The sequence below is a fragment of the Ylistrum balloti genome, unplaced genomic scaffold (assembly GCF_031769215.1).
Source record: "Ylistrum balloti isolate Yb309-2 unplaced genomic scaffold, AGI_CSIRO_Ybal_v1 Utg370358, whole genome shotgun sequence".
Lineage (NCBI taxonomy): Eukaryota > Metazoa > Mollusca > Bivalvia > Pectinida > Pectinidae > Ylistrum > Ylistrum balloti.
Window position 1 is genome coordinate 465,463 of NW_026782254.1, and position 23,292 is coordinate 488,754.

The 23,292-nt window shown below is 35.8% G+C and overlaps 1 protein-coding gene across 1 annotated transcript; it reads left to right on the top strand.

The window, feature by feature from the left end:
- The first annotated feature begins 11,466 nt into the window (after positions 1-11,466).
- On the top strand, positions 11,467-19,605 carry LOC132553818 (uncharacterized). The gene is made up of 6 exons (XM_060218097.1): positions 11,467-12,681; positions 14,494-14,581; positions 14,886-14,939; positions 17,017-17,202; positions 17,997-18,197; positions 19,286-19,605. The coding sequence occupies exons 1-6, from the start codon at positions 11,467-11,469 to the stop codon at positions 19,603-19,605; spliced, it is 2,064 nt and encodes a 687-aa protein (XP_060074080.1).
- Positions 19,606-23,292: the final 3,687 nt, after the last annotated feature.

Below are 23,292 nucleotides of genomic sequence, written 5' to 3' on the forward strand. Positions count from 1 at the left end.
TTGCCAGTGGTTTGATAACAGTGATTTTTCCACTCAGGGTAAGATTTCTAAAAGACCAGGCCCCATTTGTATAAAACATCTCAACTTGAGATTTCCTCAAGCCCAGATTTTCCTCAGCTTATATCTCCTTGAAAATATCTTGTATGAAAATTCCTCAAGGAATTTCGGGACATCCTAGCCGAGGACTTCCTCCTGCTCCTTGAGAAAATTTTATACAAGCCGTTTTTGAGGAGATATCAGCTGAAGAAAATCTCGACGTGAGGAAATCTCAAGTTGAGATGTTTTATACAAGTGGGGCCTGTTCTTTAGAACTCGCTTGACTTCCGTTAATTTTTCTTCATAATTTACAAAGGTTGTATCCATTTTACTCAGGTCATATTTGATACCAAGAACTTTTAACTTTCCAACTAAATTCCATTTCAAACCTCTTTGAGTAAGCAATTTTTTCCTGACTGCCCTTTCTGCTGCCTATCCAAATAGCTTCGGTTTTGTTATAATTGGCTTTCAAGCCAACACAATTTCCAAAAGAATCTAAAATATCTAAAGCTGATTTTAAAGAAATTTCTTCATCTTATAGACATATTGCAGAGTCGTCAGCGTATTGACTCGAAAGGATCTCTGTATCACCCATCTTAATACCCTTTATATCTGGTGAAAAAGCAGCACTTAAAACTTCTATTACAAGAACGAATAGATACGGAGGGAGGGGATCTCCTTGACGGACTCCTCTTTTGATAGGGAAAAAATTTGAACAGAATCCATTGTTAATGACGCAGCTAGTGTCGTCATTGTACAGAGGTTCTACCCACGACTTTACATTATTACCAAAGCCAAAGAAATCAAGAGTTTTATGAAGAAACTTCCATTCCACTGTATCGAAAGCCTTTTCGAAATCTATTAATGATAAAATCCCTGGAATATTTTTTTTTCATTTGTTTTCTCAATTAGATCATAAATCAGTCGCGTGCATTCGCCAATGTATCTGCCTTTCAAAAATCCTTTCTGGGTATCGCTTATAATATTGTTAAGTTCACGCTTTAATCTATTTGCTAATACAGAAGTTATGATTTTATAATCAACGTTTAACAACGAAATTGGGCGCCAGTTTTTTAGAAACTCTTTTTGTTTGTTTGGCCTTGGTAGACAGGTTATTACCCCCTTGTTTTTGTGTAACTGATAGTTGTTAATTATCAAAACTATACTTAATTAAATTAACGATAATATATTTAAGATCTTTCCAGAAGAATTTATAGAATTCAACTGTGAATCCATCTAAACTTGGAGACTTGCAATTTTTCATACCGAATAGAGCCTTTGCACAATCTGTTTCCGTGACGTCACCATCACAAAGCTTTTTTCATTAGAAAGTTTACAGATAAAAGGATTGTCATTACAGAAGAATATATTTATTTGTTCATCAGTTCTAACAGGATTTGTTGAATTATATGATTTTTCGTAAAAACGTTTTTGCTCTTTTAAAATATCATTAATATTATGTATTTCTGAACCATCATCACGAACAAGCTTTGGAATTATTTTTTCTGTAAAATTGCTTTTTTTCCAGATGACAAAAATATTTCTTGCATTTTTCACCTTCCATGTTCCACCTAGCTTTTGCTCTGACCATCAGTCCTCGTACCCTTTCCTCTCTCATATTATTAAGTTCATTTTCTTTTGTTTCCATAATTGTAGATGTTTCTTGATTTTCAAAATTGAACGAATTTCGCTGCAATTCTAAAATTTCTGATTCTAGTTTCGAAGCTGTTTCGTTCTTTTGTTTATTTTTCCAACTAGCATAGGAAATGGTTTTTCCTCTAATTGAAAGCTTAATGACTTCCCAAAGCAGCTGATAATTTATTGTAAAACGTATATTATCTAAATTATTGTCTACTATATCATCAATTGCATAATCATTACGTACCTCATAAATAAAAGTTTTAACATTATCGGTACAAGTTTTGTCATAAAGTAATGAATTATTGAACTTCCAGGTCCCTCGTCCTCTTGGATGATCATATAATTTTAATTTAATTATAACAGGTGCATGGTCCGATTTATATTTCAGACCTATGTCAGAGGAAATGATACAGGACTGAAGGTCAGACGATATATGAAAATAGTCAAGACGGCTGCCTTTTCCACCTGGTCCAAACCAGCTATATCTTTTCAAATCAGGGTGTTGTAGTCTCCATATATCACTTAAATCTAACTCATTCATTATATCAATGATAGTTGCCTTAGCGTTTTTTGTTATTTTCCCTATTATACTTATATGCATGTATCTTTTTCAAACGACATGACTGCATTACAATCTTCCAGTAATGATTACAGAATCGTTATCAAATAGATCAATAGTTCTTTTCAGACGGTGGAAAAATTCAGGAGAGTCAGTATTTGGCCCGTATATACATGCAAGAGTCAATCTCTGATTCTGAATAGTAATATTCAAAATGATAAAGTTACCATCCTCGTCATTCAACTTTTTATGAATAGTGTATTCAAAACTATTTTTGAATAATATAGCAATACCACGACTGTTACCTGAATAGGAGCAAAAGAGACAGTCAAGACCCCACTCATGCTTCCATAGCCTTTCTACAGACTTCTTAGAATGTGTATCAACTAATATAGAAATATCATAGTTCCTATTTCTACACAAAGCAAAAATATCTCTCCGTTTAAGGCATTCTGCTAAACCTTGACAGTTCATACAAGCTATAGTTAGTTCACCCATTTTCAACAGTCAAATTGATCAGATGAAAGATCACAACTATTAGAAAAACATCATGCATCAGCAAATATTTATAAGTTTATCCAAAATCCCATATAATCCACAGTATGTAAATTGCAAAAGTTATCATTACAATATACTAAATGGAGGTACACCAACAATGACATAGCCCCCAGCAGATAACCATAGTATAAGTTGCTTCCTGCATAATGTCTTTTAAACAACAATAAACTCATATCTACAGAAAAAAATAACACCCTCAATCTTTTTTGACATTTTGTTTAATGTTATGCACATACACACGACCCTTCAAAAATAGCACCTGTTAGTTGTAAAGGAAAACTGAGTTTTGAAGTGCTTGAGCACTGCGAACTCGACGGCCACAAAAACTAATTCTAAAGGCACTATTTATAGATTTACGTATTCGCATACTTTGTATAATTCTAAACATAAACAGTATATATAGATCAGTAACAATATGTACGGATAGAAATGAGTCCTTTACTGTGTTATACCATCCAAAAACTGTTTTTTTTAATATAGTTTAATTGGTATAAAGTTGAGGTTTTATAAACCTCGAACATATACAAAGTTAAGATACAGGTATCTGAACACGCGCACGTGCACTTTAATTGAAAAAATTACTGGTCATTGAGTGCGCATACCTTTACTCAGGTAAAAAACATTCACTCTATAGGAGCGTATTTGTAAGAGAAATAAAACAGATGAGCGTGTTGTTAGAATGGATTGTGTACATGTACCGTGAAACGTATTTGTACAGATTTTGTAGTTTTTCACTTAATGATAATATCCGATGTTGTTCCTAGATGTAATCAACGATTTGATGACTCGTAATAAACAAGTGGTTTGGTTGTTAAATGGAGTGACGGAAGGGTTGCCAAAAAGTGTATAGTGAACAGTTGGAAAAATACAAACAAGTTTCACAGTACAAGCACCCTCAATAAAGTTTTATAATATACTATGTTTTGCCACAGTTTCAAAAAGTCTAATTTTTTTTTTTTCAATCCCACCGGTTACCTTTTCTTAACTAGTTTAAGAAACGGTGATTCTTTCAAGTAGACAAGCTTACATTTTGAACGTTCTTCTGGTGTCACTTGCTTACGTTCCCCCAGTAGTTCGTACCTTGATTTGGCCAAGGAAGGTGGAAGGTCGGGTACGACAGAAAATCCTGACTTTGGTCCAAGAACAGACAAAGCTTTACTTAGGACGATGTCGCGATCCACGAGTGACAGGAATCTAACAATAATGTTCCGTTTGCCTTCGGGGCCATTAGGCAGTCTGTGAATGACTTTGAACAGCGTAAGGTTGACGACATCGGCATCAATTTTGAGAGTATTTTTGAAAAATTCACGAATTTTCTCAAGGGAGTCAATGGGCCTCTCCTTCGTATCCCTCTTTATTCCTCGCACAACGAGATTCCACTTCCTGTCCCAAACCTCTAACGCTAAACCGTCTTCTTATTCTTTTTTTATGCTTCCTTCAATCTTGGGTAAGATGACCTCCTGGAGAGATGTATTGGCATCATTTAAATTTTCAACTGAGAAGTACAGAGACTCAACTTTGTCTTCGGTCTTGCTCAACCTGTCATTCATATTGGATGTATCATCTTCCAGTTTTTGAAAGTGTTTTGACATACTAGTGTCCAGTTGTTTGAAGCATTATTTATGCTCTTAAAGTCGGTACATGTTTACTCAGACATGGTAATGCTGTTTACTTTTTGTAGGTCGCTACCAGGGCGTGACTATCTGTGACGTCACTACGAAGCTTGTGATGCGTCTGAGTAGAGTCTGTGACTAGCAGGCTTCACAAAGTGTTGTATAAAAGTAGCCTTTGTTTCTACACGTATCTCTCTCGTCCAGACCCCATATCGCCTACAGGACCCCAATCTCAAGGTCACTGTCACGGACATCTTCTTGGGATGAGGGGTTGTATGGTATACTATCACAGAGACCTGTAACAATGTTTCTAGGGATGAGGGGTTGCATGGTATACTATCACAGGGGCCTGCTATAATGTTTCTAGGGATGAGGGGTTGGATGTTATACTATCACAGGGGCCTGTTACAATGTTTCTAGGGATGAGGGGTTGGATGTTATACTATCACAGGGGGCTATTACAATATTTCTAGGGATGAGGGGTTGGATGTTATAGTATCATAGGGGCCTGTTAAAACGTTTCTAGGGATAAGGGGTGGTATATTATACTACAACTAGTAACGGGGACCAAGTTAATATCAGAGAGAATTTCACAAGCCTCAGAGATGTCGGCCAAATTTTGCTTTGTTATCACAAATAAATAAACTACAAATGAAATACAAATTAAATACAAGAGACTAAATTCACTTTCGCTCACTATGATTTCTCTGATGTAGCTATATTTGTCCGCTGATTTACCTTCTGGTGACATCTTTCGTTGTCACATATATGTAAGCAAACTCCGCATCGTAAGATGCGTGTCCAGTTAAAACTAACCCCAGAAAACAGATTGCTTATCGTGTAGTATTTCATTCACATTAAATCACCATTACCAAAGTAGGAACGGGACGATATCACGTTTTAAAAGACGAATTTGATTAGCCATAAAAAATGACACACCATCGGGTCATGATCCTGAAATGTCGTAACATGGACATACTATTGTATTATATATATCTATACTGTAGAATTAAAAACCTGTTTCGAAATTCAAAAGAAATTAAGAATAAAACGCTATGGGATGCTATCAACAAAGTACACATCCATGAAAATTACCCTGATAATATATACTTTATTATTAAACGCTGTTTGTCATTAATAAGGACTTATTACAGGCGATAAATGAATTGTTGTTGTTGATGACAATATTTTGTTATTGTTGTTTATCACAATATCGTGTTAATGTTGTTTATCACAATATCGTGTTAATGTTGTTTATCACACCATCGTGTTAATGTTGTTTATCACAATATCGTGTTATTGTTGTTTATCACACCATCGTGTTAATGTTGTTTATCACAATATCGTGTTGTTGTTGCACAATATCGTGTTATTGTTGTTGATCACACCATCGTGTTAATGTTGTTTATCACAATATCGTGTTAATGTTGTTTATCACAATATCGTGTTAATGTTGTTGATCACAATATCGTGTTATTGATCACAATATCGTGTTAATGTTGTTTATCACAATATCGTGTTATTGTTGTTTATCACACCATCGTGTTAATGTTGTTTATTACAATATCGTGTTAATGTTGTTTATCACAATATCGTGTTGTTGTTGATCACAATATCGTGTTATTGTTGTTGATGACAATATCGTGTTAATGTTGTTTATCACACCATCGTGTTAATGTTGTTTATCACAATATCGTGTTATTGTTGTTGATGACAATATCGTGTTATTGTTGTTTATCACACCATCGTGTTAATGTTGTTTATCACAATATCGTGTTAATGTTGTTTATCACAATATCGTGTTGTTGTTGATCACAATATCGTGTTATTGTTGTTGATGACAATATCGTGTTAATGTTGTTTATCACACCATCGTGTTAATGTTGTTTATCACAATATCGTGTTATTGTTGTTGATCACAATATCGTGGTATTTTTGTTAATCACAATATAATGGGACCTTATTGAAATACGTGTTTACTATTAGTCATCACCTGTGCGTGAGTCGGATATTGCTATCCTGTTATAAATTTTTTAGATGACAATAACCGATCTGGTTTTAGGTATATAGACATTGGTATGGTCCCTCGAGAATATTGTATATTAAAGATCAAATCAAGGAGTCCTGTATCATTTTATGTATATACCCTACTAAACAGTTATTAGGACAAACAAATGGTAGATCAAATAATAGTCCCTTAAAGCAAAACAATGGCTATTTAATTATTGATCGCTTTCACCAGCTCCCATAAACGATACCTAACAATTACAGGTGTGATAAAAAATGAGATACACACTATCTCGCCATTTCTGTACTTGTTACTCATTATGATAAATTTTGATAAATTTGATAATTCTCTTCTTTTTTACAGATCTGATGACTTGGATAAACTTCAATATACTTGGTCTATACCAAACACATTATAAGATAGAATATTATTTCATATAACTCAACCAATAGTTGTTGCCATTTTGTGTATTTTTTGGTATATAATCTGTTTACCAACTCGTCACACTATTTTCGACCTCAGTGTACATGGTGTTATAGTATAGCCGAAAAACCTGGCCGTTTCCTTACCATCTCGTACACTACGTACATCATTGCTAGAAAGCTCCACACTGATAAAAGTGGCCACCGAAAAGTCACACTGTAATCTTCTACAAGTTGCATTATGAGAACGTCTACCAACCTGAAGGAAATGTCCCGAAATTGTATTTCTTAATGAAACTTTTCCTAAAATCTGCATATCATTCACATTTAATTCATCTTTAATGCCACCACTGTTACATTCGTGCAAATTCTGTTATTCCATTCCATATTGTGATATTTCCCTATATCAACATTTGTGAGATGAAATTTCTATTTTTTCTCTTTCGAGCAAAATGGAATTGTCTATGGATTTTGTAAAATAATTTTGGAAGCAAACGTCTTCTTCGATAGATTTACACACCTTTCATTTAGAAGATGATCTTTTCACTAAACTATTGTTAAAATCTATTGAACGATTCAGTTTTTGGGCCTGTACCCAATATCACGATGTCGTCAACTGATGGACAACCCCATAACACATAGCTTCAGAAAAGGCAAGTTGATGATATTTGTATTTAAACTTAACTGTTGTCATAGTGATCTCTGAGAAATATTCTCTTTCTTTGTGTGAAATGAAGCTGGACGTATTTGATGCTCGTTAGTTTGTCTGTTGGTTCCGTTGTGTGATATGAAGCTTGACGTGTTTGATGCTCGTTAGTTTGTCTGTTGGTTCCGTTGTGTGATATGAAGCTGGACGTATTTGATGCTCGTTTGTTTGCCTGTTGGTTCCGTTGTGTGATATGAAGCAGGACGTGTTTGATGCTCGTTAGTTTATCTGTTGGTTCCGTAGTTGTATAAAATGTTCTCATATTAGAACGTGACATTACTTACTTGAATTGACCAAGGTTTACATGGATGGTGTGGTCGATGAAGCAGAAGAGTCCTCAGGAACACATCATCTTCGTCTCTTTGTACTTTTTCCGGGGTCTCCGCGTTTCTTTCACCTTAGTTTTACTAATCTAGTTTGGATTATAATTATGTTAACATGCTGCTATCTCAGGTATTAGACTGTCTTAATCACTTTTAGAGCTGAAGTCAGACAAAAATACATGTCTCTAACCTGCTAAAACATGTTTCCTTCTACTCCAAAACCCTCCATCTTAAGTTATCTTACAGGCATGTGTCATTAAAAAGACCAAAATTTCCAAATTCACTACCAGAAAACCCACCAATAAATTGTTTGCGTGGAGTATTAATCAGCTCCACTGATAATCTTGCCTAAAAAGTATCGCCTTTCAATATATTACGTATAACTATTGTATTACAATCCGACAGGTGGAAAAGACACAAATATGTTTTAGATATGAATGTTGCAGTGCTCTTTTCATATCAATTTATTATTCATATCAATAATTAGAAGTAAATCTTGAGTGTTTGGTATTCTTATAATTACATGTACGTGACGTATTGTCGTTTATCCTATACATGTATAGTTGTCTGACCTCTATCCTATAGTCTTGTCAATGTCCGGTACGTTCTAGCGCCTGCAAGTTTTTTTTAACTTACTCTCACCGTACATAATACATTATCTGTTTTGTATGTAATACATAATCCACATATGCTATACATAATCCACATATTATAAGTTATAAACTGTACTAATATTGTACGTGACATATAATATTTATATCGTTTAGTTGTTTGGCTCGATGGTCTTTGTGAATCTGTTTTCATCAAATGCTGTCTACCGTATCGAGATGAGCATCAATAATACATAAGGCACCATGATATTAGAACTTATATTTGTGATCCAAATGACATTCCATCCGTCAGCCTTTGACTAGACTTCTAGCAGAGTGCCTGGTTCAATGATGAAGGTATCTTTGGTAGTTTTGGTCTACATAACCTGTGGTAAGTAGATAACATACATTTTATATCATTTTTTGTCACAAACGCAGTCCAAATGTGGTGTTGAAGAAGACATTAGCGGGAATTATATCTTCACGGAGGTCAGAAAAAATCCTAAAGTCACACTATTGAAATCACCTGTTTCATATTTTTAGGAAAAAACACTAAATATTTGGCTGATTCTCTTAATGGCCTTTAGCAGTAAGAATTATTGTGATTTAAAGCCTTCAGAAGAAACAACACAAGCTGAGGTGAAGATAGACACATATTGGGGTGAAATCATTCATTTTGTGGGGCTTCGTTTTAGTGCTTTTCAAAAAAAAAAAACAATTTCAGGGACATCTGTAGATGAATTTAGTTCTTTAATGTACTTTTGCTAATTATTGCTGTTCGTGAAGATTTGAATTCGTGAATTTAAAGATATCCATGAAATCAACGAAAATTAATTACTCGCGAAAAGTAATAATTTCCCTGTATATGGAACATTAGAAAATGAATATGTTGAAAAAAACCATTTCTTTCTTTCTTTCGATGATACTAACACGATATGACGAACGAGCTATTATAGTCACCGTTTCTGTCCATTTTCATCATTGTACGTGACATGGATATGGAAGAAACATTAACATCATAATAGAATTTAAAAACAGTAACTTCAAATAGAGTTTCTCAGTATTTGTACGAAGATTAGGGAATAGATGTATTCGAACAAGAGACGCGATAGAGGTGTAAATTCGGGTTGAAATTCATGAATATTGAAGATATTTGGGACCCCAAGTTTGTGAATTCCTGCAATCAGAGTTTTAACAGTAAGAGAAGCAGGCGTTAAAACAGATTTATTATTATCTGTTTTTGTAATTCAAGCTTAGGAACTTGCTTTTTATTCAGTGCTGTGTAAGTTTATATGTCTGGCCGTCATACACTGTCGAAAGCTTTTGAGAAACAAAAAATCGAAAACAGACTGTGATTCATAATTAAATTTGCTTGTGTAGAGAGTAATATATATATAAAAAAACAAAACAAAAAAAACCAACAAAAACAAACAAAAAAACAAAAACAAAAACAAACAAAAAAAATACCAAAAAACCACATTGATGACATTTTTTGACAGTGAAAGAAAAGAAATTTTTCATCATCACTTTTTTGTGATATGACAATTCAAGCGAATGTTGAATTGGCGTGTTTTTCACCAAATCTTTGAGGTATACACAACGTAAAGACTTCAATTCATATCATATTATGGTTTAGCAACGATTCCTAGTAGACGTCCTAAGTCACGCCTTGATGACGTTGCTGGTGAAAAACGTGACGTCCGCTTCGGACCGTTTAACACGGCTTATGTGTATAGTGACCGATACCGAATGTCACAGTCTAAATATGTCACAATCTAAAGTTTGTATGAATATTTGTATTTATCTCGATTTTTATCTATTTTATCTATTTATCTATTTACAACATAATAAAAACATACATAAATTAATGGTTTCCTGTTGACTGATTTTACAATGGCACATATCAAGTCATTGACCCCACCCCCCACCACAAAGAAAATATGTAAATAAGGAAGTGTGGTAATATCAAGTCTCGTTTTGTAATTTTTGTGTGAAGTCTTAGCAAAATATTATCATTTCATTACGGTCACAGTATAACGGCCAGGTGAGTTTGTTTGTGGGAGGCTGCGATATGTTTGTGTAATACTTCCTATGATAGTTTGGAACTGATACCTACTTAAAGTGCTATCACATTGAAATACACTGCCGAAGGCACCCAACAGAGCATCAACCTCGGTCACATACTGACAATGTAATAACCAGTCTTTAAAGTGCTATCACATTGAAATACACTGCCGAAGGCACCCAACAGAGCATCAACCTCGGTCACATACTGACAATGTAATAACCAGTCTTTACCCTGGCGTGCCTTTAACAGCGGAGAGCATGACTGAAGGAGAGGATGTCATACTTAGAGTTTGTCTAGAAAAATGGGAACGATTAGATCCCACTTGTAGTTGCCTCCTAAAGTCATACAAATTCATACATATGTGTCACGGAAGCATACTTACGGTAGATAATACGAGTATCGGTTATGCACTGAAGCATGAATATTTAGCTAGTGACCATTAAGTATTGATCACGCCGATATAATTGACGTCAGGATGGCTGTCTATATCTCCGCGCTCCTCAACAAACTATATTTCCACCTCAAATAATGTTAGGACTGGTTTGGCCATTGTCAGTACAAGATGACCGAATAAGATGTTTTACACGTAATACACCTTCATTATCGTAAGGGGGCTTACACAAATATATCAGTCTTCTGAAATAAACTATACAAAACAACTCGCCTCGCGCACACGGGTGACCGTCCCTACAGACGTTAAGCATAAGAAAACCAAACTTCGAATAAATACGTCACAAAGTTTAAGATTAATATTATAATCTTATCAAATTACATCGAGATATTAATCAATTCGTTATGCAGCCCAGCTTGCAGTGTAATGCGTATTATACTCCGGTTTCAGGATTTTGTTATGGCGTGACTAACAAAGGAAAGAAGTTTTTCTTGGCATTCTCTGACAATCATCATACCGGAAGTAATAAACAGGATCTAGAACTGTTTATAATGAACGCCGTGTCTATACCCGTCACCGTTGAAGTCAACGCACCGCGTTTCCTTGGTTACGACCTGTCAGAAACACGCACCATACCAAAGGAAGGATATGTAAAGCTCACATTTGACTCTTCAATCCGACTCAGCAATACAGAAGTAGCACCAAAAGGTATCCTAGTTCAATCAACGGAGAAAATCGTCGTTATTGCTGTAAACCGTGAGAAGTATACAAACGACGCCTACCTCGCCTTACCGGAACCAGCGTTGGGAACAACATATTATGCAATTAGCTATTATCCATCAACATTTCCCACGCAATTTGTTGTTATCGGTACTGAAAACAACACAGATGTAGAAATGACACTTTCAACAAATCCAAATGCTGGCGCAGTTGTCTTTGAAAACAACACGTATGGACCAGGGGACACTATCCGGCTGTCCATTGATAGGTTTTATTCGGTGCAGATACAGAGTGATGGCGATTTAACTGGCTCCTACATCCGGACAGATAAACCTGTGGGATTCTTAAGTGGCAATAAAAGAACTATTATTGGAAATGGAAGCAGATCTAGTGACCACCTTGAAGAGTTTGTACCTTCTGTCAACAAATGGGGTAAAAAGTTTGCTACAGTTCCCATCCCGGGTAGGATAGTTGGAGAATATTACAAAGTCGTGGCTAGTTCTTCTAACACATTAGTTCAGGTGGAATGTACGGACAGTTTTGGTAACAGGTCTAGGTTTGCTGAAACTATGCAGAATCCCGGGGACTCTGTTGTTCTGCATATCAAATATGAGAAGTACTGTTCTTTCGTTGCTGATAATGCCATTATGTTGGCTCAGTTTGTGCACAGCCAGGACCCTGAGGACAGTCAAGATATCCATGACCCGGCTATGATTCTGATCACACCTATGGAACAGTATGAGTCCGAGTATCAATTTAGTACGCCGCGTTTCACATTTGGGACCTACGAGAACTTCTTCCTGTTTGTCATCAAGTCTGACAAGAGGTCAGGTATGAGAGTGGACAACAATGGCCTCCCAAGCGAAACCGTGTTCGTAGAAATACCTGGAACTGATCTCGTGGGTGGACACGTTATAGTATCCGACGGGTACCATTCGGTTTATCACATATCTCCTATTGTAGTATTTGCTGGATATCTGTATGGACGGGCGAAGTATGAAACATACGGCATTCCGGCCGGAAGTCGCTTGGCCAATGTGAATGGGGTAAGTTAATTTGTATGTCCCCGAATCGAAAGATCAGGCCCCACTTGTATAAAACATCTCAACTTGAGATTTCTTCAAGTCGAGATTTTTCTCAGCTGATATCTCCTCAAAAACGGCTTATATTAAATTTTCTCAAGGAACAGGAGGAAGTCCTCGGCTAGGATGTCCTGAAATTCCTTGAGGAATTTTCATACAAGATATTTTCAATGAGATATTAGCTGAGGAAAATCTGGGCTTGAGGAAATCTCAAGTTGGGATGTTTTATACAAGTGGGGCCAGGATATATTGTTTTTGTGCTGTCTGTTTGTTTGTCTGCCCATAACTATTGTGCCGTAAGAGGTAGGGCTTTCAAATTTTGACATGTCGGTCCTTCTGTCAAGATCTTTCCAGTGTGATTTAAATTTTATCGCAACTGTGGGCATTGTGTTTCATAAACACATCTTGTTTTCCCTTGATGTATACTCTTCGTGTAGGATGGACATTCGCTCATAAGACATTCATTTAACCCAAGTACATATACCATAATGACCTTTCACCACGGCAACTAGATTTCTTAACATGGTTTGGGCAGGATCAAATGTATACAATGATGGCTGTGACTGTTTTTCAACTTCTGATTTGAGAGTTTACATTTACGTTCTCACAACAGACAAGGTGATTACAGGTATCTCACAGAGTTTGGAGTTTGTTTCTGAATGTCTTTACTTCTCACGATAATAGTATCATATTGGTTCATTTTTGCCCTTTTATTTTCAGTTGCTCTGGTGAAAGTATAAAATTGTTGAGTACCATGGCTGCCATGTACCAAAACTTTATAACGTTTGATGTTCTTTGCTTATTATCATATAATGGGTCAGCAGGCCTAGATATTTAGCCGAATTTTATACTTATTTGCAATGCTAGAAATGCTTAAATGACAATTTTTTTAATGGCGAAACAGCTGTATGATGCAGTTTGACCATTTTGGCCTTCTGCATCTAATTTTAAATTAAAACCTTTCTATTCACTTGCGTGTCATTTTAAAAATCTTTTGGATGTGTCCGAGAGGAGAGAACCAACCATTTATCAACAGAAGTTTAGACGTAAAATCAACGTTGATGACTGGAAGTATAGACATAAAATCAACGTTGATGACCGGAAGTATAGACATAAAATCAATGTTGATGACCGGAAGTATAGACATAAAATCAATGTTGATGACCGGAAGTTTTACGCGCAGTCTATGGTACTTTTTGGTATTGTCCATCATCGGGAAAGTCACCAGATAACTTTATTTCACGTGAACTACTTGTTTGGCGTTTGATGACATTAATCAGAATAGCTCTGTTTATAAAGGAAACTTGATTTCTTCTCTCCTCATTATACATTACAATATTACTTACTCGGATTAACCCAGGTTTACAAGGCGGTGTCACTGATGAAGCAGGAGACGCCTACCTTTCCGGAACACCTGGTCTTATTATCATTGTACTTTTTTTCTGAGTCGCTGTATGAAATGACTTACCATAGATTGTACAATAAACACACAAGTGAATAGCAACATTTCATACAAATTATATAAGGTACTGTAGACCCACATTATTAATATATCATACAACTGTATTTCCTGCTAATAATCTTTAGCGATGCTTAAGTTAATCACATGAGGTGACTGAGCTTAGTCAAAGTGATTGAAAGTAATATAGAGATTTAGATTGGGAGGTAAACCTGTCCCAATTTTCATTATCATTTTTTCAGAAATTTCTTTTCTCTGTTTGAAAAGCGTCAATTACATTCTGAACATATCTTAAATTTATCAACATTGATATTTAGCCATGCAGCCGTAGTTCCAATGTCCCTGGTGATGTCGTGGATAATGACTGTGATGGTCTTATTGACGAGGAGCTAGACAACGCCTTAGGTGTGTTAGTGTTCAAATAATTAACTTATTTTCATTTCCGTTTGTTCAATGAGATGAATCTCATGATTTATTGAATATTTTTCCAAGTACAACAGAGCTGGGGCACTTAATGAAAATAAAGATCGTCAGCAGTGACAATTCGTTATCAATATTCCTGCTGATAATGTTTAATACGCCTCACCATCCGTGACAATAATTATCGTCAGCAGTGACACTCCATTATTAATATTCCTGTTGTAAATTTTACATATCATTAGTACTTCAGCAGAATTTCTTACCTAAAAATAAACGTTTTACATACTAGATGATGATGGAGATGGAGAAATAGATGAGGATTGCGCCATAACAACAAACCCTGGTAAGTATTACATTGTTTATAGATGTGTTAACGATTCATGGATTTGATCACATTATAACGTGCAGTTTGGTTTTCTATTGCTAAGCATTCAATCAATACATATGTAAGGTATAAGGTAATTACTCGGTATATGATCTTGTAAGTGCCCGGATGATACTGAAAATGGACCTAACTTCTCTCAATAACCATACATCACAACGATTTCTACATATACATACGGAATCTTTTGAAACTATTTACATCAAATAAATTACATTTCATTTTAGATGCAATTAAATCATGACATTGAAATGTATATTGTGTTTAAAATGATCTACGATATTCATTTCATTTCACGAAATGTACCAGCAAAAATTTAAACTTCGAGGCAATTTTCGTATGAAATGAAACCATGTTGAAGTTACTTTTTAACAAACTTAAATGTTTTCCCTAAGGTTACGTTTTGAAAGTTTTATGTTGGAATTAATCAAACGGAGACGAAGCTTTTGTTACACCAGTTTTAATTCATTGGTAATATAATTACCCATATCATGACGTCACAATCGAAGACTGGCGTAGCCAATATGGAAACACAAGGGTATAAGTATTGTACTAATTCACCTATAAACAGGCACACGATGATATAGATATATAATTAATTGATACGTATATTTGTTTCTCTATCAGTATCTTATTTTACTGTAGGCTTAACGTAAAGTGGAAATGAAGTGTTTATATATCTCTGCTATGTCCATATTTGTCCGGGAAATTCGGGATTTTAAAATGTTGGCTGAGTTTGAATGGACCATATTTCGCCGTATTGACCTTCTTAAAAACACATTAAGTTTTGTTGACTAAATAATTGTCATATTTTATGCTTAGAGATATGGTATCAAGCGACCGAAGAATTCCTCTATATTGGATATATCGTAACAAAATCCTGTTTCCTAAAGCTAGATACCGCTTATCTCCATCCTAGATACAGTTTATCTCAATCCTAGGTACTGTTTATCTCCATCCTAGGTACAGTTCATCTCAATCCTAGGTACAGTTTATCTCAATCCTAGGTACTGTTTATCTCCATCCTAGGTACAGTTCATCTCAATCCTAGGTACAGTTTATCTCAATCCTAGGTACAGTTTATCTCAATCCTAGGTACTGTTTATCTCCATCCTAGGTACAGTTCATCTCAATCCTAGGTACAGTTTATCTCAATCCTAGGTACGGTTTATCACAATCCTATGTACAGTTTATCCCAGGTACAATTTATCTCAATCCTAGGTACTGTTTATCTCAATCCTAAGTCAGTTTATCTCAATCCTAGGTACAATTTATCTCAATCCTAGGTACAGTTTATCTCAATCCTATGTACAGTTTATCCCAGGTACAATTTATCTTAATCCTGGGTACTGTTTATCTCAATCCTACAGTTCATCCCACAGCTTCTATATACCGATTATCCCTATCTCCTGCAGTTGTTTATGCTTCATACATGCGTTAAGCGTTCAACTTTTTTGATGTTTCTTATCCGTTTTGTCATTGTGTTATACTTTGATATCTTCCGAAAAGCAATTGATATCTCAAATACATTTTTGTCCGAGCACTCTTCAAATACACTGAGAAAAATGGCGATCGTTAGAGGAGGAGGGCTTTGGGCTCTGTAACATTGCCAAGACTGGTTTCGGAGCTAATATGACCGGATGGCCTGCTTGTTGCCTTTTGGCAGTATACATCAGTGTGGTAGCATCAGTTCCACGATATGACAAAGAGGTTTACATAAACGAATCGCACACACACACGCACGCAACGCACTCTCCACCCATTATACACACAGTATCTTCAAATCACCATAAAAGACACGAGAAAGATAGCCAATACAATGAAAAAACAAGGTCACCCAATAACAACACATGTATCTACCTGGCCGACCTAAGGAGATCGTTCCTTCCTGACCTTAGAAGCATGCAGTTTAAATTCAGTTCATTCACTCGATGGCTTCCGATTATAAAAAAAGATATCAAAAGGGATTAATCGCTGAATTGTTGTGGTAAATAAGAACAAAACATTTTAATGTTTTTTGTTTTGTTTTTGTGTAAAGTCGATGGCAACTGGGCTTCCTGGTTAGAATGGGGAAGCTGTAGTGTCACGTGTACTACCGATGTAATTACATCCGGGCAATCCCAGCGAATCAGAACTTGCTCAGAACCCAGTCCTAAGTACGATGGTAAAAACTGTGTTGGTCAAAGCTCGGACAATCGGATATGTGAACCCGCTCGGTGCCCAGGTAAGGTTTACTTCCTATTGCTTCAGTGAATGTATCGATGTTAGCAAGCAATATAAAAATATCAATAGATTCCTTTATTCTCAACATATATATTTTTGAAAATTATTTCAATATGAACTTCGACTCGATTTATTTCTTGTGTCTAGAGGTTGTTCGTAAAGAATACCTTTGACGCAATAGTATTCGATGTTTTATGTTTTTAAGGTATTGTACAGTACAGGTATTTTCGCCCCGCGGCAGAATTTCACATATTTCAGCCAAGAGAGCAACCCGACCATTGGATTACGATACCACGCTACCACTGGCTTTGTGTTACGAGATTAATTAAAGCTGACAAAGCAAGTTAAAGAGAATACATTTTGAGATTTTAAAAAAAATCTGTTTCCCAAATGCTTGAAATGAAAACCGATTTGACAGGTTACAAGCATTTTGTACTCTGTAATGTCCTTATATGTTTCCAAGCAAGGTTTGGACTGAAATGTTTGTCACTTCCTTAGATACAATGACTGGAAGATATCATAAGCTTAGAGGGGAGGTCTCGGAGGCATTCGATTTTTTGTTTTTTTTTTGTTTTTTGTTTTGTTTTTTGTTTTGTTTTTTTATCTCAACACGTCATTAGTTTTTAACTTGTATTATCCGCCTGAACACTGGATACGTATTAGAATGTAATTGCTTACTTACAAGCCATGACATTTAAGATAATGGGATGTGATGTTCACTGCCACCATGGCGGTCATGGTATTTAGTTAGGTCTAATTTACGGAATTTTGAAATAACATTGCTTCATGTTGCAGTTGATGGAAATTGGTCAAACTGGGGATCATGGAATCCGTGCTCAATGACCTGTAATCCGTACACAGGAAGTGACCTCATAGTCAGCGGAACTAAAGCAAGGTCAAGGACATGTATAAACCCTATCCCAGAACATGGCGGCAGGTCATGTGAAGGAAATGCGTCTGATACACAGAGTTGTCAGGATAATAGTGTTTGTCAAGGTTAGTATTGGAATCATGTCGTGGTATACTCATTGTCACGTCTTGGTATTAAAACACTAACACAGGAATGTATGATAATCTAAACTCATATTCAATAAAGTTAGCGTTAGATATGAACAAAAGAAAGATTTACATGGAGACTCCTGAAAAATGTACTTTGATGATTAGACCAGGTGTTCCAGAAGAGTAAGTACCTCATGGATGACACCCTCCATGTAGATTCAAGTAGATAATGGCACATTCTAATCAAGGATGCGACAACGAAAACAACAGATAAATGAACGAGCACAAACACGTCCAACGTCATATCGTATCTTTTGAAACCATGTGTTACGAGTTTATCAGGCAGTTGACATCTTCATTAACGGGAAACATGATATTCGAAACAAACACTTGGATGCCATAGGTCTTGGGTGCAGCAATGGTGCTATCCAGAAATGGAAAATTCACGATAAGAAAAATCATCGTGTATATCATACAGCCTTGTGGTCCGTGATTTCCTGGTTAGAAAACTCAGTATTTAAGATAGATTTGGATATTATTTTTTGTTATTAAAGGAAAAGATGTCACCATATATATATCTGAAAGTGGAAGTAAGTTAAAGACTTTACAGGGTCTTTATGACATGTTTAGAGAAACTTTTCACTACATTTCTCCCCGTATGAAATAAAAAAAAACCAAGTCAGTCAACAGAGCGGCACAATTAGTTCTCATATGTATGCCAAAAGCATGTTTGAAGATCTTACCACCAAAACATAGATTTTGGTAAATACAGGATTTAAGGTCCTTGCAACAGCCAGGGTTATATTAGGTAACAGGTGGTTGGTGGAATTTGATATTGGTTATCGTCCTGTTAACTGCTATTGACAGTTATGTACGATCTGCAGGTGAAATAAGTTTTAGCTACAACACTATGTTGCGATTTGCTAACGTACAAATAATCGCGAGATATTAGAATTCGCTATTAACTCTCCTCGCGTATTAGCGCGAAAATAAATATCACACGAAATATCTTTGATTTACAGTATATTAATTATCATTTGTAGTAGTATTTATTGTAGTCTTATTGTTTCTGGTATTCTTTACAGACGCCCAGGCAACAGTTTCCTCAGATACATGTTCGTGTCCTCTGCTCGCACCGACCACGACTACACGACCATCGCCGCCTACACCAAAAGATTTGAAAAAGATTCTTCAGGATTTGAATGTCCTACTTCGGCGAAACAAGAAGGAGACTGCGCGATACAAGCGCAGTCTCAGCTCTGCCTCTGATGCCCGAGGAAGCAGTCAAATGATAGGATTTGTAATGATTGCCGTCATCCTATCAATTCTTCTATTATTCATGCTCATGGATTTGGACAAGGTTTTCAGGTTCTTCCGCGAAAGACAATCATCCAATATACTTTAATGACGGATGTCCTTTTCGGATAACATTGTTAAAGGGACATTATCTGCGGCTGTTATATTTCTATGGCCCTCCAAACAAATCGCCTGATATGAAGTGTTTTCCTTGGTCTCATTCCTTTGAGAATTTGAAAACCCATGGAAGAATTTAAGGGAAGGAGTTTTCCTAACATTGCTACGTTAAGGATATATCATAGATCCATATCAGATTCTGCGTTTAAATGATATGAGCAAAATCGTCATCAGAAACGTTTTGGTTAAGATAGCAAATTCAAACACTGATAATAATCTATGTGACACATTTGTGATAACTTGCATATGTCTGTATTCATAATGTCATTTCATTCGTAAAACATGTTGCCACCATTGTTAATTCCATAGTCATAGTTCTTACGTGTAGAAAATTTAAGAAACTCGTTTTGTGTTTATTCTATATGTTATAATAAGATTGACTGATTTAATTATATATTCCAAAGTTTAAAATATTGACCAGGAAAACATCCTTTGGGCCGTTTCAATCATCAGAAAATGTATTGGACATTCATATAGATTCTAGGTATCATCTTCTGTTACTTGTTCAACTTTACCCAAAAATGACAAATTAATAGAATCTTCATTTAGGATGAAATAATTTATTTTGTACCCGATTTTCGAGTGTCGCACAATAAACAGCTCTAGCTCGTCTCCTACTCCGCTCTTCTGAAAGAACTGCTGTTTGAACGATCTTAGTTTAAAGACTTTGCGTGTGATCGGTTCCCAGCTGTTCACACATGTATAACAAGATTATGTCCTATCAGAGAGCACCACCTTTCATCCTCAACCCGTTCTTCACTTCAAATTCCAGTTGATAAAATCAAGAATATCTCTCAAAATACTGTAAGCGCACTTGATTTGATGCAATAAAATATTTTCGATCATTATTTGTTTTATTTTCTTTAAATAAATTTGCACTGTGCAAGTGCATCCACCGCAGATACTTTATGATCAACATGACTTGTCACATGGTTAGTTCATTAATCATATAGGCCCTTTGGGCCTTTAAATCTAACATTCGAGTGTGTATTTGTTTTGCCATTTATAGTAATACAAACATGCAATGTTTGAAAAAAATCCAGGTGGGAATGGTTTCAAAGTGATATTTCATCAGTAACGCTGACGCCACACAGACCCACAAAGTGCAATGATTGTGTTGTAGCTACTGTGAATGCTGTTTCCTTCCTAAGAATGTAAAATCGAGGATGTCCAATCTGAAGGAATGAGATAAGGTAGAGATAAGAGATTATCTAAGAGAGAAATGTGACCGGAAGTGTTTTGAGCATGATGACACAACCAACTGAAAGAGTGCAGGAACCAGGATTTAGGAGCAATCATAATGCAACACAATCATAGATAAACAACATATTACACACTTATACTAGAAAAAACTAATTAATACGGTTTAAACATCATATTGATACGTACCTGCGTATGGAATCGATCACTGTAAAACATCAGTGGTGTGTAACAAAAACAGACATAATTCATGAATCATTGATGTTCACAATGACTTTTCATAAATGAAATATGACTTGAAAAATCCAATTATGACAAATACTACTAATGATAGGAGAGAGTGTGAGACAGTGAACATACTGTTAAGCCTATTTACATTCTCATTTCTCTCAAGTCCAGTTTTCTGAAATGTCTGACTGCCATCTGACGAACTCCCGCCAACTAACCACTATACTACACTAACAATATGACCACAACAAACTAGCTAATCAGAACACAAGACAACTACTGTGAACAAATTGACAAGACACTAACGCCATTTAGCAAAACCACACCAAGGAATACAGACGCCCATACGAAATACGCACGAGAGCAACGACGAACCAAACACGTGCCGGAATATAATAGTGATCAAATGAATAACATACAAATAACAGCAAACCTCCTTCTACGTTCTTCTCTGCATGAAACAAGAAGCATACCTGAATAAATAAACTACAAATTCAAGAAAACACAAAGTTATAGACATAACAGAGGAAGTTTCCTACACGTTGTAGAATTGTTCCCTTTATTCATAGAATATATAATTATCTTATCATTTTAGGTATTTTAAGATTAATCAAAATTAATCAAAATCTGTTGCTGCTTTAGATAAACAAATGTACATTTCTAAATATTTCCACGTTAAGGTTTACGGGAAAGTTTTCCACAAGGACGGATATCGAGCATACAATCTATATAGACATCCAGTGTATATAGGCTTTCAAATATATAGTATTCACCTGTGCTGAAGTGATAAATATTCTCACAGGAATAACCACAGATACACTGTGGGCGTTCTATGAGATTCTATGATATCAATCATATTTCAAAGAACAAAATTTTTGATTTATTTTAGTATGAATTATATATAGTGTTTCTGATCTCCAAAATGAAAATAAACCGGTGGCTGGTGCTAAGTAGAAGACATGTTGTGTTTACAGTTAACCGGTGGCTGGTACTAAGTAGAAGACATGTTGTGTTTACAGTTAACCGGTGGCTGGTGCTAAGTAGAAGACATGTTGTGTTTACAGTTAACCGGTGGCTGGTGCTAAGTAGAAGACATGTTGTGTTTACAGTTAACCGGTGGCTGGTACTAAGTAGAAGACATGTTGTGTTTACAGTTAACCGGTGGCTGGTGCTAAGTAGAAGACATGTTGTGTTTGAAGTTAACCGGTGGTTGGTACTAAGTAGAAGACATGTTGTGTTTACAGTTAACCGGTGGCTGGTACTAAGCAGAAGACATGTTGTGTTTACAGTTAACCGGTGGCTGGTGCTAAGTAGAAGACATGTTGTGTTTACAGTTAACCGGTGGCTGGTGCTAAGTAGAAGACATGTTGTGTTTACAGTTAACCGGTGGCTGGTGCTAAGTAGAAGACATGTTGTGTTTGAAGTTAACCGGTGGCTGGTGCTAAGTAGAAGACATGTTGTGTTTACAGTTAACTGGAAGCTGGTACTAAGTAGAAGACATGTTGTGTTTACAGTTAACCGGTGGCTGGTACTAAGCAGAAGACATGTTGTGTTTACAGTTAACCGGTGGCTGGTACTAAGCAGAAGACATGTTGTGTTTACAGTTAACCGGTGGCTGGTACTAAGTAGAAGACATGTTGTGTTTACAGTTAACTGGAACTATCTGTCACCATAGTAACTAAGTGTCAACAACTCCAACTTTCTGTCACCATAGTAACTAAGTGTCAACAACTGTAACTATCTGTCACCATAGTAACTAAGTGTCAACAACTGTAACTATCTATCACCATAGTAACTAAGTGTCAACAACTGTACATGTTGTGTTTACAGTTAAGTGTGGCTGGTAACTATATGAAGACATGTTGTGTCAACAACTGTAACTATCTGTCACCAGTAGTAACTGTAGTGTCAACAACTGTGGCTGGTAACTAATAGAAGACATGTTGTGTTTCAACAACGGTGGCTAACTATCTATCACCATATTGTGTTAAAAGTGTACCAACAAAGAAATTAAAAAAATTAGTGTCAACAACTTCTTATTGGATCCATAGTAACTAATTGTCAACAACTTTAACTATCTGTCACCAGAAATAAGTGTCAACAATGTAACGTTTATTGTCACCATAGTAACTAAGTGTCAACAACAGTTTGAATACTTCAAGTGCAGTATGAAAAACGAAACATATTGGAT